Below are 21,736 nucleotides of genomic sequence, written 5' to 3' on the forward strand. Positions count from 1 at the left end.
GTTTAATAATGGAATGGATTTTTGCCAGTGTCAATATTTGGCTCTGATGGAGACAGACAGTAGATGGACTTCCAGCACTGGTGTTCTTCACACCAGCTGAGCAACTGGCCTGGAGTGCTTTGAAGTGGTGGAGAGCCAGGGAGGAACTAGAAAAACTCTGGCTCTTTCAGAGAGTCTCTAAGTGGCTTTTAATCAAGACAATTCAGTCCTCCTTGCCTGCTTTCTATTGCACAGAGCTCCTCGAGCCAGGGACTCTCCCCATTGCACACAGAGGGCATGCAGCACTGTAATGACTCACTATTAACCAAAACTTCCACTTTTCCAGTGCTCACAGGGTAAATAATGCCACTCCAACTCATTATACTCCTTTCTCTACATCAGAGCTTCTGTACTTTTCCATAATATACTCTACATAAACCAACTACAGCAGCTTAACCAAACTGGGGCTAGACCATTGACTAAAACCACAGCAAGGGGCTTTCTACTCTGAAGTCAAAAGAACAACAATTTATCCTGAATGTTCCATAGACACTAATGCTGTCAGTATTCTGTATTAGGAGGCCTAAAAATAGCTTGATGGTGTCTGAAGATTTAACTCTGGACAGGGACAAAACCCTGTATATTTACTCACAGTATCTGTTAGTTAGTAGACATCACTGTAAACTGGATGGTATTCCAGAAAAAGTGATCTCTAGCAAACAAGAGATGTACACGAGATGTATGGAAACCAGCTCATTTGTCCACAGTTGTTGTGTCTTTCCCCAAGTATCTTTTATGGCTATTAAAATATTAGGTGGACAGTGGGAGTCCCAGGCAGCCAGGTTCAAAAGGATAGCAAGACACAGCAGAGCAAAGGCTGCATGGACAACCAGTGCCTGCAGATTATCTGTGTCCTCACAAGGTTCCCTGCTACAACTCTGTCATCTTTTACTGCCTTCAGTAAAAGACATCACATATTGCCTAACATCCTCAAGCCACTGAACTAAATAAGGGCAACCATTATTTTTCAGACACTCCAAGCAAGCCAAATGCACCTTCCCAGAAGTCCTGCTCAACTTTCCTGCTTCAATTTCTGCAAGTTTCCAGTTCTTTCTGCTCATCCACATGAGGCTGATGCTCCACCCGTGGGCAGAATGACCTGAGTTCACCCTGCTGCCTCTTCCCTCCCCTCTCTCACTGCACTTGTTTTATCTTAAGCTGACAATTCTTTGGATAAATCGGCTTAGCGAGTTGGAAGGGCAGCTCCAGCAGGAGCAACCCCAGGATTAACAACCCCTTGATACCTCAGCATGGCTGGATCCCTTCTGCACAAGCTCCAGCCTGCATCGGGCTTTGCAGAGGGGAAACTGAGGCCAGCTGCCCTCATTAACACCCTTCCTAACCACGATGAGCAGAGAAGAGAAAAGCATTTTCCCTTGCTAGAGCCACTGACCTTGGGAATGGCCTCAGTCAGAGCATAGCTGGCTTTGTCACTGAGCCACACTTTCTCCTTGGGTGAGAGGCCTGCACCAACAGCCTGCAGCTCCGACAGGATAGATCCGTAGGGCATCACCTGGATTCTGAACTCGGGTTCCAGGGTGGAGTCAAGCTGTAAGTGCTCCCTCACAGCTGGGTCTGTCATCCGGTCACCATCAATGAAGAGCCTGAGAAACAAATTGGAGTGATCCAATGGGTGAGACCACACCTGACAGTGGCAGAAGGAGGGAAGGAAAAACCATTCTGGCAACATTTCAGGGAGAAAGGAGATCATGCATTATGCACTCTACTTTGTCCTATGTCATTTTAACCACCAGCTTTCATACAGTTTAAATCCCAACTTGAAATTAAGATGTGCCACCCCACTGAGAGGAAAGAGATGGTAGCATTTCTATTTGTATGACACAGTCAAAATGGCTACATTCCATCACTGTGTTTGAAACACAAAAGTAACAGAGGCAAGTAACAGCCACTGTCTAACTTTTAAGAGCAACATCTGGAAGAGATGTACTATAGTTCTAAGTATCACATTGCTCTGGCTTTCACTGAGTTGAAAAGTTCAGCTCAACCTTCACACACAACCTGTACTCACTCACTCAGCCATGTTTTACCTTAGATGGATCTAGGTAGCAGCTTACAGATGCCTCCAAAAGAACTGTGCTTGCTGAGGCTCAATATATGGGGCAGACCCAGGAAAGAAGCCTTTTGTTATAAGCCAGCCCTGAAACTTTCCTGCACAGTCCCTGCAGTTTTGAAGTGACCCAGCAATTAGACCAATTAGACTTTTCCCTAAAGTTTGTAATGTCCAGGCCAGGCTTGGCTCTTACCCACATTTAACCCAGAGCTCCAAGGGCCCTACACATTATCTCTGGGTGACAGACAGAGCACTCGGCCATCGTGCCCAAGGTCACCCAGCAAGCCAGCCAAGGTGCTGAGGAGTGCAGCAGAGCTCTTGGCTGCCTCTCTAGCTCTGATCAGGGGAGGAGAGTAACTAATGCTGGAGACAAAAGAGCTCAGAAAGGACACTAAAGTACCCAAGCATAGACGTTTCTGGAAAGACAAATACTTTGCTAGAACAGCTCTCGCCAAGATAAATGCATCTTGGGGAACAGAGGAAGGGAATACAAGCACCTGATTGTGTTCATTCCTATGACAGCGTATGCAAAAAACACAGGATTGTACTCAACATCAGAACCTCGAAGGTTGAAAAGCCCTGAAAAATAAGAAAAATCACAGTTCATCTTCTGGTTCATCTTCTGCAACATTAGAGAAAGTCAAAAATAATCTCACAAAAGCACAAGTAAGCAATGAGACATCACAGGTGCAGGCCATGAGTCCAGCTCCCACCCAGCTGTCCCACGGCCTGCTGCACTCCTGACAATCCTAAATTTCTGCCAGGAGATGGCACCAGAACCACAGTGTGAACATTCCCGGGTGTTTAAACTGGTGGTTAAACTTCTAAAGGAGGGCTGGCTTGGAAAAAAGCAGGTACAGACAGGGAAACACAAGGACACATATACAAAAAGTAGGGTCTGCCCTTTCTGGTCTGCACAGTGCAATAGAAGCTCACTTCTTAACAGCCAGAAAACTTCAAAGTTACAAACTATCATTTCATTCCAATCCTTTTGACATTTGAGGTAAGAGGGAGACACTAGACTACAATACCCCAGAAAGGCCTCTCATATGGGCCCTCCAATATCTCAGATTCAGACTGTACAGTCTTAGCTATTTTTCACAAATATTTTAGCCCACACAACTCCAGACAAAGTCAAGAAGGGAAGTAGATGTTCAGCATCTCTAAAATCCTGATTTTAGGGTCAAATAAAAACTCCAGGGTATCCAATTAGCTGAAATAAGTTACTCAAGCCAATAAGGACAGCCAGCAGGACAGCTGGGAAAAGAACCAACATGTCCTAAATTACAACCCAGCACTGTATTCATCGAACTGTGCAAATTCTGCCATGAAAGTAAAAATAGAGCTTAATTCTCCTCAGGGAAGCAGTAGGTCACTTGAATGCAGGAAAGAGCCACAAAGAACTTTTTACTGCCTGGGTACAAACTTCCTTGCTCAGACAACTCCCAATGCAGTAAGAAGGCAACAATCTCCTTTGTGACTCTTTTTCTGTCCCCAAAAACTCGTCTTGAGTTTAATTCAGTGAACTGAATTGGATAAAATTAAAACAACTCCCCTTCCCCCTTTAGGATAAGAAATCAACCAGGCACTCGAAAATGAGCTTCTCTCATGACCTTCTCTGGTTCATCTTAACACTCTTGATTCATAACCAAGCTTCACTTTGCTGGAGACATTTAATCTGAAACCACCTCAGGGCACCAATTTATCATTAATTTAATTGGAGATGCGCCTGAAAAGGTGAGACATACAATCTCTGCTCATGCAGGCCTCCCCAGGGAGGAGTCATATTCACCACTCTCAGAAGTACTTCTTTCAGAAAAAAAAAGCTCTTTGCTCAGTGTCCCAGATCCAGAACAGCCCACAGACCTCATCAAATTGGCTTCACCCAGTGCCAGGGCCATTGTGCTGGCAGTGCTGGAGTGAGGAAAACACCACCTCCATTTCTACCTTAGATTAGACACGGGGCACAGCAGCACTCACATCCTGCCCGTGTTACATTCCCCCTATACCAGTGTGTGCACTGGTGATTTCTGCAAAAAGGACATGCAGTACTAGGAACAGCAGTCCTGGGGAAACCACTGCTGTTTCTGGCCATTCTCCCTTCCTACACACTGGGCTGGGAGCCAGGGTGTGGAGACCCAGCCATCCTGGGGCCCCAAACACAGAGGGGACTCTAGTGAGACCCTGGGTTGAAATGATCTGGAAAAACAAGTTGAGCCCTGACATACTTGTTTTAACCAAAGCATTGGTTGAACACTGGAGAGGTAGAGACTGACTTAAGAAGTTGTGACAATTAGGAAGATTACTGTGAATGTGGTGTACCCCACCCTTGCTTTATGTATACAAAGCCACATGTTGCACTGCTTTGTTTATAGCCCAGACTCCACAGCAGAAAATAGTCTCCATCTTTCCAATGGGTGAGGCAGCATCAGGATATTTTACAGCCAGAAAATCTCACAGGTCTTTTTTTTTTTTCCATCACACAGCCTCAGGCTTTATATGTGACCTTCCTCTCCCTTTGCCTGGACTGTTTCTCAAAGGTGGTGATTTGCTGCATTTCCTGGGCCAAAAATGCACTCAGGAGCTGCAATGGTGTAATGAGGCACTGTGCAGAAATACAGGCTTGCTGTCTGTGACCTGTTATCACCACTGCTCTTGGTAAGAAGTTAATTGATGTCTAACGAACATGCTGTCATAAGGGTCTCTCACCCTGGCATGGCTCTTCCTTTCCAAGGCAGGAAGAACATTTATTTTGTAGGAAGAATTGAGAAAGGAGATGCAAAGACTTACATGCTACTTCATCCAAGGCCGTTACCACAAACCACATGACTTTCCTCTCGGCCATTTTTGAACGGAGGGCTATAATTTTGTCTCTCCAGCTGACCCCTACAAAACAGAATGGGAAAAGCTACAACTCCTAGCTTTGCTGGGGATGATGATGTAAACACAAACTAACATATGGTGCTTGTGCTCCTCACTACTTTCTAATAACTGATACAAACTGTCTCAAATGAACTGCCCTCTAGATACCCATAAATTTGTTTTGAAGTCACCCAACTTCTAGAAAATGGTTGAGGGTAGAGGGATCATTAGCTAAGGTTTGATCACCTTCCTGACCTATTCACAGTGACCACAATGTGCTGTGGTACTGTTTTACTCTCTCCTTTGTAAGAGAAAAGCAAAAGGGGGATAGGGCAACAGGAACAACCCATGTCTGTTGGGAGTTAAGCTTCTCACCTGTGTAACTCAAGTCAAGTGTGATGAGAGGCTTGCAGGGGCGTTGAGGACAGTCTGTCCAGATTGTATCAATCAGGTTTTCTTTGACAGGCACAAGGTCATGGCCAGCACTTCTCAAGGCTTTGGACATTCTCTTCCACTGGTCTGCCAAAGGGAAGAAAGTCAAGAGTGGTGGCTTTAAGAAACACACATGTTCAGCAACAGCAGAATCTTCCCTTTTCCCTCCAGCCTTCCCTTCTTCCCATTCCCTTAAAAAAGACAGCAAAATCCATAAACGTGCTACAGTAGCCAGTGGCAGGAACAGAATCTCACAGTCCTGAAGCTTTATGCTTGAGCTGAAGAAGAATTACTCCAGCTGGGAGACAGAAGTCTCTGGAAGAAGCCACAGTAGAAGCTGCCCTGAGGATTTCCTCTCCCCCAGTGCAGAATCGTGCTAGATCTAAGCTAGACAAGATGAGAGTCGCTCCCAACACAGGTCCTTAATCCATCTGAACTAGCAAATATCCCCCTTGCCTCCAGTGACCTTTGCATTGTGCCTCATGTTTTGAAACATGAATAGATGGATACTCTGATATAAATGATACTCCTCCCTGTGCTACCTACAGGGAAAACTGCAGAGATCCCAAGACCACCAAGTAGGAGTAGCAGCATGAATTGTGTCTGGGTGTTCTTGCTCACATGCTGACCAAGGCATTCAGCATGAAGTGCCCATGACAAGCCAAAGCACAGACAAAGAGGTGATCAGGATTCCACTTTTCAGGTAAAGTCACTGCAAGCCTAGAAAGTGGTTCTCATCCCTTGTGCTCTGGAGTCAATGCACTGCTGTGGAACTCTTATGATAAATGGTTAAACCAAAATCCAACCTGTTTTGCATAACAGTTTAACCACCACTATATCTGAAACATGGTTAGCTGCACACAATCACACAACAGCTCAGCCAGAGAAGCAAGGAAGCAAAATCCAGTTGCCCAACCCAGAGTCAAATATAAAGTAAAACCAACCTGCTGGAATAATGAAAGGGTCCACTCCCACCTTCGAGCCTTCTGGGAGGACACTCACTAGCCAATCCTCCTGAGTTGGTGTATCTTTCAGACCTTCAAGGAATGAAAAAAAAAAGTTCAAAGAAGCAGTCACATTGAAACATTCCCACACTATGCAAAAAGTCCAAGCTAATCAGATATGTCTAATGAATGTCTAGATGCACAGGCAAGAGTTATCACAGGACACTAAAGCAGACCATGTATCCAATATGTCCCTAAGTCCCTGCATGATGGGATATCCCTACAGCTCAAGCTGTACTTGTGTAAAGTGAGTGCTCTCCACTGATCAGTGGAGCAGTATCCCAGGCTCCTGCATACCCATTTTCATGAGTGTCCAGTTGCTATCCATTTGATGTGCAGCTTGCAGGAAGTAGCGTCCATCAGTCCACATGGCTGCGTGCTGCTCAGTGACTATGGCGGTACCTAGGCAGGGAGACAGAAAGGTGATTCAGGGTAGGCAGCCACCATGCAGAGACACAACAGGGACAGTGCTTGAAATTCACCCTAATTTCCTAAAAGGCACTGTTCAAAAGTTATTCCTGTTTCAGTGGAGATATTCATTGCTTCCCCTGCACTCTGACCTTCCAAATCCTATTGGAGACAGTATGCACAAGGATGCACCTTAATGAATTGCCTCATATAAACTCAACTTTAGCAAAACACAGCCAGCCAATGGAACTGGGTAGGTGGGGCTTTCCAAACCTTCTGTAACAGAAACCATAGTCTACACTTGGCTGTCGTCACAGTAACATATACTGTACATCCCTGAAGTCCATCCCATCCTCTTTTGGGGAGGAAGTCTGGGCTCTGGCCACCCACAAAACATAGCTGATACCAGGCCTGCAGACATGGGTATCACTCCCAGCTGACAGCTGCACCCCTTTCCCAAGTGTTACAAGTCTAGCAGAGATGACTGAACAAGAAACATGAACAAAAAGTTCTGTTATTTTCATTTTCTGTCCCATTCCACTGACTCCAGATGGAGAGATGCGAGCAGACAGCTGAGGGGCAGTGACATCCCAGCAAGGCACTCAAGCTGCCTTGCCCTTGACAATATAAAACAAAACAAACCATGGCACCAACTGAAACTGAATCCAAGTCTTTGGAGTCTGCATCTTTACCATACCCTCTGTTAGAAAGAACTGATGCTCAGATTAGCAGAGCAGAGTTTCTAATTATTTACTCATTGTCTTCTACCAAATTCCGCCAACATAAACCCCATTTTAAGTTGCTTCAGCTTGAAAAGATAAAGCAAGAAATACAAGGTGAGCCCCTGTGTGAAACCTCACTGATTTGCTGCACATTAGGCTGGGAACAGACCTTCCAAGTACATAACAAGGGCACAAATTAGAGAGGAAGGTTATGAAGCGGTCGCGCAGAAGGGGCAAAATTAATGCAGGATTCATGTTAGCCATTAACAGCAGCCCACAGCCCTGGATTTATCACCCTCCAAATGAGATCCCAGAGCTCATAGGAACTGATGAATAAACCCTCTAAACATAGGTACCAGTATTTATTAAAGTGAAATACAATTAGAGGGGAAAAAAACTTCAGCAGACTAAAGTGACTTTCCAACAACCACAGAGCAGAGTAATTTGCACAGCTTAGGGTACAGCTAGGGTAAAAACTAGGTCTCTTGAAACACAGACCTATCCTACAGCCAAGAAAACATCCTGTCTCGGCAAGATAAGCAAACTTTTCCACAGTGCTCAGTTTCCAAATGCAGAGTTTCTGGCCCTGGCTCTGTTTAAACAGAAAGGCCAGCTAAAGTCCATCCACTATTCACCCAGGCCGAACAGGCAATGTAAAAATCTGTTCATACTAGCTGCACATCAAAAGAAATGACCGCAGGTTACAGGCACCACATTAAAGAGTTAACAGGATTTTACTTTATGAGAGGTTCATTTAGGGGTCAAACATTTTCTGAAAACTTGTTATTCCACTGATATTACATAATTCCAGTGGGTAGCCAAGACATAATTCTGCAGATGCTGAAATGGGAATAAAACAGTCCAAACAAGCTGGATACATTTTCTTTTCCATCCTGCCTCTATGCCATGAAAGGAACTATTTCTTTAGAGGAGAATTATGCAAGAACCCAAGTTCTGGAAAGGTACCTGCAGAGCCATCAAATCCAGAGATGAACGCCCTTCTGCAATCACAGGGTGCAATGTACTCACTCTAGAAAACAAAAGAGGCAGCAATTATTTATAGCAGCAGGGAAAAAAAAACAATCAGCTGATGACAAATACTTTGATAAGCCTTTTCTCCTAAAGGATACCACAGAGAGAACAAAATGAGTTAAAAATTCCTGGGCTCTACTCCGCTGTGATTATACTGTATTTATGTTCAACTGGTGGGTTTTTTTAAGCTGCAGCACTTTTCTCCCACAAACATCTGTAAACACTGAAGTGCTTCAGAGTTTGCAGACGTTTATTTCACACTCAGCCTCCCCTTTGGGCAACAAACAAATTATGCCTTTGAAGCTGAACATGAAGGGAAGGGAAAATAGAAGTACCCCTTGATCTTGGGGTAATCAGTACATAAAATCTGTAAAATTCACTATCTCCACTGAAGTCCCCTCACTGGCATTTATAAGAATTCCTTTAAGACTTTTTTTTTTTCCCTGCAACAGTGACATTGAAAAAAAATCATCAAGATGATGATGATGACTCTTGGGACCTTTGATAAATAGATAATAGATACTGATCTTTTCACTTCTTCCTTGCCTACGCAAAATCAGACTACACCCAAAACCACCAGACCATGATTTGATGGATGAGAGGGAATCAAAGTCCATCTTCATCCTAAATCTGTCACAACCTGTGCTTCTGGACACATCTTTTCAGAATGCTGTAGAAGAGCCTGAGAAGGCACAGACATCTGATATTAACAGGAACTGCCAGAATTAAAACAACTGAATCTTCACATGGCCCACATGACTTTTTTATGGGATTCCATTCTGGCAAGTTTGTAGGTCAGAACTGCTGAGTAGGCCTGTTAATGAACTAGTGCAAATCAGCAAATCAGCTTAATCCAGGCTGACAGCACTGACGTTTGAGCTGCAAAACCCCTGGATTTGTACCTTACAAATGGTCTGAAATCCAAGTCTGTTTCTCTGCCCCCAGCTGTGCTGGGGCAAAAGAAGCATCTTAGGAATTGAGCTAAGAAATCACAGCCCAATTCTCAGGTGCTTTTGGTCCCTACTGTGATAGTATCACCTGATTGTTAAAAAATATTGCCTTCAAATCTCTTACTCTTCACTGTTATAAAGAAGATAGAGGGTTCAAAGCACAAGTGAGAGAGCAGCACAAACTATAGAATGAACCAACTCCATTTCTGCTCCAAATCAAACCACGACCAAACCCTTTCCACAACAGCCATGTCTCTCACCTCCTGAGAGAAGCCAACCAAACATTCACCATTAACATTTTGAAACTTGATCCTTGGGATAGTAAATCTCATGGCCCAAAAGAGGATCTTGTTGAGTGGTTTTTGCTCCCAATTGCCAGGGAAGATTCCTGATATATGCTCCAAATAAATCCTTCATTTTATCCAAAAACTAGTGAAAGTTGGCAGAAATGAGGGGGGTATGGAGACTATGCGTGCCCTCCTCTTTGACCCAGTTAGTTTCCTGTGCTTTTTCTTGTCCAGCCTCACAGGGCTGTGCCATGATCAGCAGCTGTGGGGAGAAGGTAGGTCAGGATATCCACCTTGGGAAAGGATGACTGCCCTTGGCACAATTCCAGCTGATGGGGTGGATCTCTCAGCCCCACACAGCACATTATCACCACTGAGCCCCTTTAAAATAATGGCAAAGGCACCAGCAGACAGTGGACAAAGCTGTTGAGGGAACAGAATCAGTTGTCTGTTTCCCTGTTGCCTGCCTCAGAGCAGTGGAAGAGAACATGTAGGCAAGGCGATGCCAGACCTGGGGATTCCATATTTCAACACTCCCTAGAGACTATTCAGTCTGTTGACTGCTATGACTCCTCTCTCCAAGATTTCCAGCCCAAAGCTGGGACATCATCTTCCAGAGTCCAATGCCAACAGGAGGTAACTGGGAATTTCCCATCATGGATCACGTCACTTAAGTACATCCCAAATGATGTATTTTAGTACAAATGAGAGCAGTGATTTCTTTTCCATTTCTCTTGACCAACACAGCAGAGACTACAGGCTAGTTTACTTGTGAAGTCAAGCAACCCCACATTCATAGCATGGGTTAACACCACAGAACAATGAAAAGGATAAAAACAATTTTAAAAAAATACAGAAGAAAAAGAAGTGTATGAATTTTAGGTCTGGTAAAAGCTGACCCAAATAAGCAAAGACCTGGACTCCACGGACATACCTGATGCCATCCCATTCACAGACAAATCCAGGGAGTGTTTTGAGAGTTTACAATGAGGCAGAAGGGCTTTAAAAGGGAGTATCAGGGATCTGGAGGGAAAGACAGTTCATTCATCTGTCAGTCTGAATTCTTGCATACCCACCTGCTCTGCTCCATGCAGCAACCCCCACTGTGCAAAGATGAGCCCATGTTTTGCACAAGCTAAAATTACATGGGAAGCACCTGTGTATGCCACACAAAGCACAGACCACAGCATGCTGAGAACAAGGTATTTCCCTGGGGCTTGTCTTGAAGCTCTGGTGGCCTTCAACCTGGCCCTCCTCAGTCCTTTCACATCTGCTTCCCACCACACCTGTCAGTCACACAGACAAAACTGGGGGCTACATCACAAAAATCCCTCATCTAAACCAGGAAGAACCCCCAAAATATCTGCTTATCCCCAGAGCCTGCATGGTTGTGCTGTAAACAGGTTGAAGTTCATTCTAGTCTAACGTCAACCAAGATCAGCAATGCAAAGTGCATCTGGCTACCCTTAGAGTCACAACACTGGTGTCATTAAAGAACAAACACTGCAGTGTACCTGGAGGGAGGGAGGTATTCACTGCCAAAAACCTAACTGCATTGGTGAGATCTGGAACCCGTCAGAGCAACCTGTGCACAAGCCATCTATTGCTTTATAACTCAGCTGATTCCTCAGCTCAGCACAAGTCTGTGTCAGCCCTAAGCAGAAGACAGCGCCTCTGCCAACCCAAACACGGGGCCCTAAGCTGGGCAGGTGTTTCCTTCATGTGGACGACCAGCCAAATCTGACCAAATTTATTTTGAGTCAAGGCCTGGAGGGTGAAGCCAGCTGTAGTTAAGCCCTGACTGGCTCCAAACCCAAGCTCTATTACAAACATCATTCCCTCATATTAAGAAGCAGCTCTTCCAATCTCTGAATAGTCCCATATGGGCAAACTCCAGATTCAATGTAAACACACATTGACTCAACATAAAAATGGATCCTGCTTTTATTGCTGAAACATCCCAAAAGCTCTGACATTTTTAACCAAACCACAAAGGGCTTAGGTGCCTCATTCCTAAAAGCATGGCTTTTCATCCCTTCATGGTCCTCATGGCACCTGTAGCCACCCAGCACACATGAAAATAAGTGGGGACTATTTGGGCTTGATTTCACTTTTGGCTGGGACTGTCTTCCTTTCTCATCAGCCTCTGCACCACCCAGGTCCCCAAGGAAAGAGTCTGTTTTGCTGACTTCTTATCACCTGCATCAAAGTTTTCAAAAATTAAAGCAGCCAGCCAACATCCAGGGCTGAGTGCAAGAGCCACAAATCCAAGGCAGCCTTGGTTAAGTCTGAGTCAGAGCCAGGTGTGTTTGAGAAGCTCTGCAAGTCTTTCACTTCTTTACACAACTAAACATGGATAGCAAAGGATACAACTGGTAGCAAGGCTCCTGGCAGTATGATAATCTAAGCCGCCTAGCCTTGCAGGAAAACCAGTATTAAAAGTATCACAGAACTCAGAGCCCATCAACATTCCCAGTTGTTATAAAGAGAAATTAGTCAGCAAGTTGCAGCATCAGGGTGTATCAGCATCAGGCCAATCCAGGGGCTCCTTTGCAATCCAGAAGGGAATAAAGTTTCACCCAATCTAAACCCTGTGGCAACAGCACAGGAGGGAAAGCCCTTTTTGTTGATGAGTTCTGTGATGAGGATGCCAGGACAGCCTCAGGAATGGCTGAGAGAGGCCAGGACAGCAATACATAGCTTGTTTGGGCTGTGGGGAGGAAATGGCTTAGGCCACTAAACACTTGGGTATCATTAAACCACAGTATTCTGAGTCATGGAGGGAGCTGCCTAAGAGCAAAATCTGACTGCAAGGCTGTAATATTCTTGTTTGCACACAGGAAACAAACCCTTGCCTGGAACATGGAGAAGTTTCAAATCACAGGTCATCACAATTTACCTGGATTCAGTAAGGCTGTTCTGGGATCAAGAGGTTTCTGTCATTGGCAAACACTGCATCAATTCCCAACCCTTAGAGAAAAAAATCCTGCACCAGCTATTCAGGAGGCACCAGAATCAGCAGCTTTTAGTAATCGTTTCTATTCAGATAGATTCCCTCTGCAGAGAAACCTGACCAACTCGCCTGGCAGGAAATAGCAACATGGGGTTCTCTGCTTAACTGCACTCTGTCAAGGGAAAGAAAGCAACAGAAAAACCCAGAAGTCCTGAGGGTCACATTCTTCAACTCACATGACAGCATTTAATGTCTAGTGAAATGAAACCAGAGTTATATATGGACAGAGGCAGCTTGAGGCAGGAATGCAGCAGACAATAGCAGCTGCAGAAAACGCCTTCCCCCTACCTGCCCAAATTTGAATCTCCCTATGAGGAAACACAATGCTGCACATATGGTCCCAGGGCACAGGCAAGTCTGGACCCAGCTCACCCCAGTGCCAAGTCAAGGGCAAAGGTTCTGATTCAGTTGCATTTTGCTCTTGTGCACCCCGGGGTAAAAGGGAGCTTTGGGTGTGAGCCAGGAAAGCTTTAGGTCTTTTGTTTCCTGAAAATGGCTGAGGAGAGAAAAACCCTCAGCAATTCTTAGGTCTCCTAACAGAATGAACAGAAGAGCAAAACTTGCACATGAGCAAGCAGGGGAGGTGAAAGGCAGTTCAGCAATTTAAAATTTATGTCATGGACTACAAAACTCTTAACAGTGGAAGCAGCACACAACAGTTACTGCTGTACCCTTGTCTCCTGTCTTTAGTGCACAGAACATGATGCAGAGCAGCATGGAAAGGGAAGCGTCACTATGGCCTGATCCTTCCCAGCCTCTCTAAGGCCTCTCCATGTGGGATCTGAAGGGCTCTAGCACAAGGCAACCAATTCCACCAAGAAGTGAATCTAGCAAAGAGAAAACTCTGCAACTAAACCTTTGCTACCTTGCTTGAGAGTATGTATTTATCAGGAGGTGCTACTGGGGAAAGTAAAGCCCAGATAAAGCCTGTTCCTCCTCCCCCAGTAAACCCATTCTTCCCAACAGCCAGGATGGGCATAGAAAGTGCCCTGGCAAGCTCCCTTTCCTGCAGTGTGAACTCCCTGAAGACAATCTGATGAAAAGCTCTTGGTGGAACATTCACTCTGATTTGTTCCAAGAACATAAAAACCTCAGTCTTCTGAACAGACCCCAGAAACATTTTCCAACACAGTATTTCTCAGGTTTCCCAGACCTTTATTCTAGAACCATTAAAGCGAGTGAACAAAGGATGATTTTAGTTATGCTTGGCTTTTATTTTCTGCAGGGAAGGAAAGTATGACCATTCCCATAATTCATCCATCCATACCTGGTGGGCATCTCCAGAGGGCACTATGTAGGCTTGGACAGGCTCCTGTACATATCTGGGATTCTTCATCACCTGCCGCAGTTGCTTCAGAAGCTCTGTTGTAATTTTTGGACTCATCTTCCTACCTGCAACTAAAACAAAGCATGAAACTTCAGTGTTTCTCCAGCCATCCCAGGTCACCCACATGCACAGGCTGGAGGAAGCTGTCTCCACTGCAACTTCCCTTGAGGACAACACTGCCAACGTCATCCCTCTCGGACCAGAATTTCACCTGTCTTGTCCCTTCATTCATGTCCTTTGAGAACAAGAAATCAGGTTAAGGCCAGGGAGTCAATGCTGGCCTGTCCTGGAAAGGGTCCTTCCCACCTGGTGAAGGATGGCATGCCCTGTGGGGATACACATAACCTTAATGTACCCCCTTTAATAACTGGGGGTACATTAACCCCTTCTTGTGTATGGACAGCACCAGGAACAAAGCACCTCAGACATACCCTATGACAGCCAGGAAAGGTCTCTAACAGGAGGAACAACCCATTGAGCTCTCACAAGGCCAGAGGACAACTAAGGATGCTTATAAGAATGTTCTCTAAAGACCTTTGGCAAATGCTCTGCAGATCTCAGCTGGTGTCAGGCAGGGGTGGGGCACAGCCTGGATGGCACACAGCAGATCGGAGGGAAAAACAAGGGCACAGGCCAGTCACCCTTCCTGGCTGTGTTTTTGCAATGGATGTGTCTTTGGCATTGCACTTAACACCACCTTCTCAATGTGCTCCCCCAAAACCCCCACCAGCCAGCGCCAGCTGTGAGCACCCGGCACAATGATGCGTCAGGCCCTGCTGCTGTGCTGGCACAAGAAATGGCTGCAGTGGGAGGCACACGCTGGCTGCAGAGGATGACTGGCCAGAAAAACTATGAGAATCAAGCAGCCTAAACCTTTCCAGAGGTTCTCCACCTTTTTCTTCACTCATATCTCCAAAGCATGCCCAAAGTGGAATAATCTCCTTCTTGGTTTTCTCCCCACTCCCTTCACATTTTGAAGAACTCTTTTAACTTTAATGCTATCACTTTCCAGGGCAAGATGGGTTATGTGCTGCTTGAAGGCCATGCTATGAAGTATTTTATTCTGACCAGTTAATTTCACACCTCATTTCACAGCCATGTCTACAAACAGGTCATAGACATGAGAAGCAAACAGCATGCAAGTCTCAAACATTTTTTGCTTATCCAGGCACTTATTCTATTTACACCTCAGTAGCTACCAGGAGTCCCAGATGACATTCCAGTCTTACGGCAAAATACAATAAGGCACAGTCCCTGCCCTGTGATGTTTGCCACCTAAACAGGAAGGCAGAAAAGCTTCCTCCCTTTCACAAGGTTTGATTTGACCAAGGTCACACAGTAGCGCTGTGACCAAATCACAAACTGAGCCAAGATCTGATGCATTCAGGTGTAAAGAAAACCCAAGACCACCATTCATATGTCTCATCACAGGAAGTTTAGAGCACACCAGACTTGTGTGAGACTGACTCTGCCCACAGGTACACTGTCTTTTAAAACCCAGACTACAATAAGCAAGTTAAGCTTAAAAGGCACCATACACTATATCCACAAACTGGCATCTCATCCCTTTGCTGGGGATTGCACCTCAGATTTACTGCCAGGACAAATTTCATTGTTTTATACAGTGTTTGCAAGCTACACTGAACTTTATAATACTGTGATTGTTTCTGTTTGTCCTCCACAGTGAGCTGCTGTAACACTCTATAACATTGCTGCTGATTTATGTTCAGATAAAGTGAAACACACAGGAGAGAGAGCAACAACCTAGTGACTAGCCAGCAGAAAAGAATCTCTTTCTACAAACTCATAAGGACACAGCTTCTTTTCTTGAACTGTGCTTTGTCTCCAGGAGTCTAGAAGTCTCATATAAATAGGCAAGGCATGACAAGGCTTTGCCTTTTAATAAAGTCCCTCACTGACAAGCCATGGTTTTCTTAGCAAGATGAGATCCTCTCAAGGACAAAAAAAAAATAATTTAAAAAGTACTCTCACTGTTGAAAGATTTTCTTGCAATATTAAAAACACAAGTAAGGTAGATTAGCAGCAAAACCCATATTAAGGAGGACTTCTATTTTGGATAAACCCCATAGCATAAGAAATGACTTTCAAAATATCCTTCACAAACTTTACAATAAAAATTGTCTTCAGTTTCTAGAGAAATAAAAGTTGTTTTCTCAGAGGTAGTTGGCAGCCATTTACTCTGGTCACCCCTATAAGTCTTAACATGGGACTTTTCCTCCCTTGACCATAATTACAAACCTCTACAAAGTTAAAACAGCTTCTCTATCATTATTTCTATCATTATTTAATCAGTCCAGTGATTAAAAAAAAACATGGCTGAAATTAAGGTAGTGGCAGTAGCAGTGCAAGAACCAGTCCCATTTCCTGCCCTAACATTTTCAAAGGTATCAGGCTCCCTTGTTACCTGTCTCTGCAGTTCCCCACACCTGGATGCCACTTGTCTCTGCTCACACAAAATACCATCCAGCTCTTTGCTTGGCCTTCATAAGCTCCACTGTGCCTGAGAAAGCAAAGGGCAAAACTGAAGTGGCTAACAAACTTTGCCCTCCCATAAAACACTCTCATCCCCCAGCAATGAGCTGAAAATGCATTAATACTATGTTCTTGGTGGTTAAGATTAGAGATGCACCGAGGGTGAACCATGAGGGAACAGGGAATGTCAAGGGTCAGGCATTTGCTTGTCAAGATTTCTGATTAAATCTTGCAAGTGTGCTAGTTTATGCCCATTTGTTTTCTCAGTCACTCTGTCAGGGGCCACTCCCCATATTACAGATGGAGAAATTAAGGCAGAGCAGGAGTAGCATACAAAGTCCCACTGTAGTATGACAAGAGTCAGAGATGGATCCCAAAATCTGTCACTGTCTAGACATATATTATCTACACCTCACTCAGACTGCAGGAGGCAGTTCTCCAAGAGCCCAGAGCAGATCCTGCCTGGACAGCATCTCCATCAGACACACGGGGCAAAGAGCAACCATGAAAATGCTGCCAGAGGAACCAGACACGTCCTCCTGCCTCCCACATGCACACACAGCAATGGGCTGCTGCAAGCCCCAGCAGAGCCGGGGCCACCAGGCCCACTGTGTCAGGGTGTGTATCAGTGCCATGGTGGGGATGGGAGGCAAGGCCAGGGCTTGCTGCAGCTGGGTCTGCCAGAGGCTGCTGTGTTAGACCACCCTGAGTGCTTGTAGTGTTTTCTTCAGATATGCTCGTCCTTGTGATAATTTCCTCTCCGCTTTCTCTTTTATGAATAGTCTCGTTCAAAATAAGCACTTCGGTTTGCATAGCTGGGAGCCAGCAGCACCACCTCAAAGCCAGGCTTCTCTGGCCTGGACTGGCTGCACACAGGGCAGCCCAAGCAGCCATACACTGAGGCACGACCCCATTGCTTGTCCCCTCTCCACAGTACCTGCAGCACCTCTAACTCACCAAACTGAATGGCAGAATTGTTAGGGTTGAAAAGGACCTCTGGTCCAATCCCCCAGCCAAGGCAGGGTCACCTGAAGCAGGTGACACAGGTACACATCCAGGTGGGTTTTCGATGTCTCCAGGAAAGGAGAGACCAAGGCATCCCCAGGCAGCCTGTTCAGCACTACTCTCATTGTAAAGAAATTCTTCCTCACGTTGAGGTGGAACTTCTTGTGTTCTAGTTTATGGCCATTGTTCCTCGTCCTGTCACTGGGCACCACGTCTGAGGGCCTGGCACCAACCTCCTGCATCCACTCTTAAACCATTTATATGCACTGATGAGACCCGCTCTCAGTCTTCTCTTCTCCAGACTGAACAGGCCCAGCTCTCACCTTATCTCCTCGTAACTGAGATGTTCCTGCCCACCTGGGCTAAAAGCCTCCCCCAGCCCTCCGCAGGACTGACGGAGCCGCCTGGGCCTGGCCACGCCGGCTGGGCCCGGCTGTCAGTGCTGGCTCCCCTGCAGGGCCTGGGCGCCCGGGCTGGGCCTGGAGACCCGCCGGGGACGGGCTGGAGGGGAAAGCCAGGCCCAGGCCGTACCGAGCCCCCTCGGCCGGGCCCCGAGCACACATCCCGCTCTCTGCCATCAGCCCGGGCACCCACCCGGGGCTGCCCCCGCTCGCCGCGCCTCACCTGCCGCCGGCCCGCCCGCCGCCACCACGTCAGCGCCCACGTGGGCCGCCAGGGCCGCCCCCATGGCGTCACTGTGAGGTCACAGGCGGCACCGGGATCGGGACCGCCACCGCCACGGGGACGGGCACCGCCACGGGCACCGCCACCGCCGCGCTGCCCGGCGTGGTCGCCGGCTGAGCCCTGCGGGGAGCTCCCGTCCCGCCCCGTGGTGGGCGCGCAGGGCGCGGGGCTCCGTGGCCCGGGTGAGGGGAAGGCGCTGTGGAGACCGGAGCACCGGAGCGGAGCGCCTGTCCCACACCTCGGTCTGCGCTCGCCTCCGCCACCCGCTTCGCTCTTGAACTTCCAAAAATCGTGGAGGAGCGATTGAGGCCGCTCAGGAGCGCGCCCGGCTCCGAGGAGGGCGGAGAGGAGCCCGGGGCAGGACAGGAGAGGCTGGGGGCTCACACCTGCTCCCCAGCACCACGCTGGTGAAATCACATATTATGGAGGAATTCTGTGCTGTTGGGGTGGTGAGGCACTGAAACAGGTTGTCCAGAGAAGTGTATGCTCCAGTCCTGGAAATACTCAAGGCCAGGCTGGATGGGACTTTGAGCAACCGGTGTCTGTGGTTGACACAAGATGATCTTTAAGGTCCCTTCCAACCCAAACTATTCTGTGGTCTATGAAAATCTGGTTATTTGCCATGCATGCTTCCTAACAAAAAGCCCTTCCATTGCCCTGCTCTGCCCTAGCAGTTTTTCACACGTGGGCTCTAAGTGAACCCTACTGACAGAAACAGGATTCTGTTACGGAAAGGCAGACATGAGAAAATCACCACCAAGAAAGGCTACAACAAAAGAAAAAACTGCTTTGTGACTGTGTCCAGGCAAGAGGAGGTTGCCTGCAGCAGCAAGCTTTTGGAGCTCTCCAGTCCAACTGCTAAAACAAGGCCAGCTTCAAAACTAGAGCAGTTTGTATGGGGGCTTTGAGTATCTCCAAGAAAGGAGAAGCACAGCCACCCTGGGCAGCCAGTGCTAGTGCTGACCACCTTGGAGCAAAAAGGTTTATTTCTGATACCCAGGTAGATTTCCCTCATTGCAGCTTGCCCTGTGACATTTTGCTGTACACATCTGGAAAGGGCCTGGCTCCTTTTTCTCTCAGACCATTCTCCAGGCTCAGCAATCCCAGCTCCCCTGCAGTCAAGCCTGGCCAGCAACTGGGGTATTCTCCACACTGCAGATCCTTGGAATGCAACGTAGGGTACAGCACAGCAAAACTTGTAACCCAGCAGAAGAGAATAAAAGGTCTGTCCTGCGACCAGCATCCCAGCATTGGGAAGGGTCATTGGATGGGCTGGGATTGCAGACTGTCCCTGAGGAGGGACAGGAGAAAGGGGAGTGACCAGGAATGTTATAACAGGAAAATTTCTTTCCTCATTAACCTCCTTGGGTGAAGCTAATTGCTGTTTCCCTATTATTCTCATCTTATCTTCCAGCCTTATCCACAAGGGACTCCTACAATCCTGGCAGTCTGGGCCAAAAAGGCCCATTTAGTTCATCACACATCAGTGTCCCCCTCGGGGTAAACTACAGCCGTGTTTTGCCTTTGTGTTACTGACCACATTACGCTCACCCTGCAGAATATTTGCTGAGAAGATTCATTTCTTGGAAACCAGCCAGAATCCAGCAATGCTCATACTAAAGCACATGTCAGGACATTTTAAAAGCACTGCAACATTGGCATGATGATCACGGAGATCATTTGCCAATGGTGAACTCTGCAGCTGAATCTAATCAGAGTTGTGAAATGGTCCTTTCAGCCTCCTCTGACTCATAATAACAGTAATAATAATAATTTGGGGTTGGATTTTGAATTTGGCTGTGTCTCTTAATAGAGGGTTGTGGAAAGCTGCACCTGCTGGAGCTGTGCACCAGCCCAGGGAAGGGAGAAGGATCAGTCAAAAACATTTCAAATCTTTGTCATGTGCCTTTCCAGCTCTCCAAGTGGGGATGCCTTTTCCTCTCCTGTTCTGCGGCATTTTTAGTTTGTTTGAATTTAGGACAGTGGCTAAACACAAGGTAATCAGCCTGTGACAGTGAAATTGTTTGTTTGATTACTTTTTGCCAGAAAATCATTATTATAACATGTTGGGCTAGCTGATGGACCGTGGGAGCAGTGGCAATCAAATAGAGGGAGGAAAGAAAATACTTTTTCTATGTGGGAGAGTGACCAGGGGAGTGTGCACAGTATGAAATAATCAAGCTGCTGGCATATCCCAGTGTACCAGGGGGAGGACACGGGAGGGGAAAGCTCAGCATTTTCATAGAACTTGCTCCAGGTCTAGAGATGCCATTCTGCCTGTCTGCAGCCAGTCCAAGGAAAACAGCTAGTGTGAAAGCAGGTCTGTCCTGCCTCCTTTAGCTACAACCCCAGCACAAGAGGAGAGCAAACCAGGAGGATTGAGTTGGATTAATTTTCTCTACTTTGGACCCAGCTCAGGGCAGAAATAACAAGCATCACTGTGGACAGACTATCAATGTGATATTGATGTCTCTATGTAATTTAAAATTAATTAAACCACTCAAAAACACCTTACTGCTTTGTCTGCTATGTGCCTCCATTCTGTCTTCCTCATCAAGCTCCTTATTTAATAAAGGTTAAAAAGTCTGTGTTCCCATCTCCTAAAAATATGCTAAGGGAAGCAGAAAACAGAAGGGAAAATATTGATGTCTGGAAGAGCTTCTAGGTTGTTACTGAATGCCTGGTATTGCAGAGCCACATTGTTAAGGTTTCTGTACCCAGAGGTGACTTCTAACTGGTTCTGACTCACTGAGCACTAAAATTTAGATAAATTTGCTTTCCTTCCTTATAAAATTAATAATGACAAACTGATGGATATTCTGCATAGGATTATCATTCCAGAAGAGTAATGATCTTGCAAGAAAAGAAATTTTCAGATCACAAAGCATTTTGCAGGCATCTCCTGCCTATGCTGGTGACAAGTCCCCTGCAGTGAGCAGCCATGTCACAGGTGGAGGTGTGACTGTGCCACCTGAGCTGCTGTCCTGCCTGTCTGCAGGGACCTGGGTCTGAACACTGCAAGCATCCCAGTGCCACCTGAGCCAGCAGGAGCAGCGTTAAACCCACGGATGAGCCCTGAGGGGGTCTGGATTGCATGGGGGGTTGGTGCATGCCCAGGCTGAATGAGCCAGTGGATTGCTGCTAAAGGCTTTGCCTGGATGAGGAGACAAGGTAGTGCTATTTATTTCATTTGAATAATATATGACTAATAAGTTAAATAAGAGAACGCAGAATGAGCTTTCCGGTTAAGTCAAAATGTTTGATGCTTGTTTCCTGGGCACTTTGAGTCTCTGGGAAGCTTTGAAGTGGTCCTAATGAACTTGCCAATGTAGATAATGTAAAATCTTTAATAATTCATTTATCAGGCTGTCTATGATATATGTTCTGAAATGTTTAAAGAGATGAAA

General features: G+C 46.3%; 1 protein-coding gene across 5 annotated transcripts in view; it reads right to left on the reverse strand.

The window, feature by feature from the left end:
• Positions 1 to 18,361, reverse strand: part of XPNPEP1 (X-prolyl aminopeptidase 1) — a 30,698-nt gene extending 12,337 nt beyond the window's left edge. The window contains exons 1-10 of one of the 5 annotated variants that reach the window (XM_015633758.3): positions 18,270 to 18,292; positions 16,573 to 16,668; positions 14,088 to 14,218; positions 8,505 to 8,568; positions 6,706 to 6,810; positions 6,349 to 6,441; positions 5,348 to 5,491; positions 4,901 to 4,996; positions 2,608 to 2,689; positions 1,433 to 1,643 (exon numbers count right to left, since the gene is read on the reverse strand). In XM_015633758.3, coding sequence (XP_015489244.1) covers positions 1,433 to 1,643; positions 2,608 to 2,689; positions 4,901 to 4,996; positions 5,348 to 5,491; positions 6,349 to 6,441; positions 6,706 to 6,810; positions 8,505 to 8,568; positions 14,088 to 14,204 — 912 coding nt within the window. In that variant the 5' untranslated portion in view covers positions 14,205 to 14,218; positions 16,573 to 16,668; positions 18,270 to 18,292. Of the gene's footprint in view, positions 1 to 1,432; positions 1,644 to 2,607; positions 2,690 to 4,900; positions 4,997 to 5,347; positions 5,492 to 6,348; positions 6,442 to 6,705; positions 6,811 to 8,504; positions 8,569 to 10,741; positions 10,831 to 14,087; positions 14,219 to 16,572; positions 16,836 to 17,968; positions 18,074 to 18,269 lie in introns of those variants that run through there. The other 4 variants (XM_015633756.2, XM_015633759.3, XM_015633757.3 and 1 more) reach the window with 4 other exon arrangements.
• Positions 18,362 to 21,736: the final 3,375 nt, after the last annotated feature.

Source organism: Parus major, chromosome 6 (genome assembly GCF_001522545.3).
Source record: "Parus major isolate Abel chromosome 6, Parus_major1.1, whole genome shotgun sequence".
NCBI lineage: Eukaryota > Metazoa > Chordata > Aves > Passeriformes > Paridae > Parus > Parus major.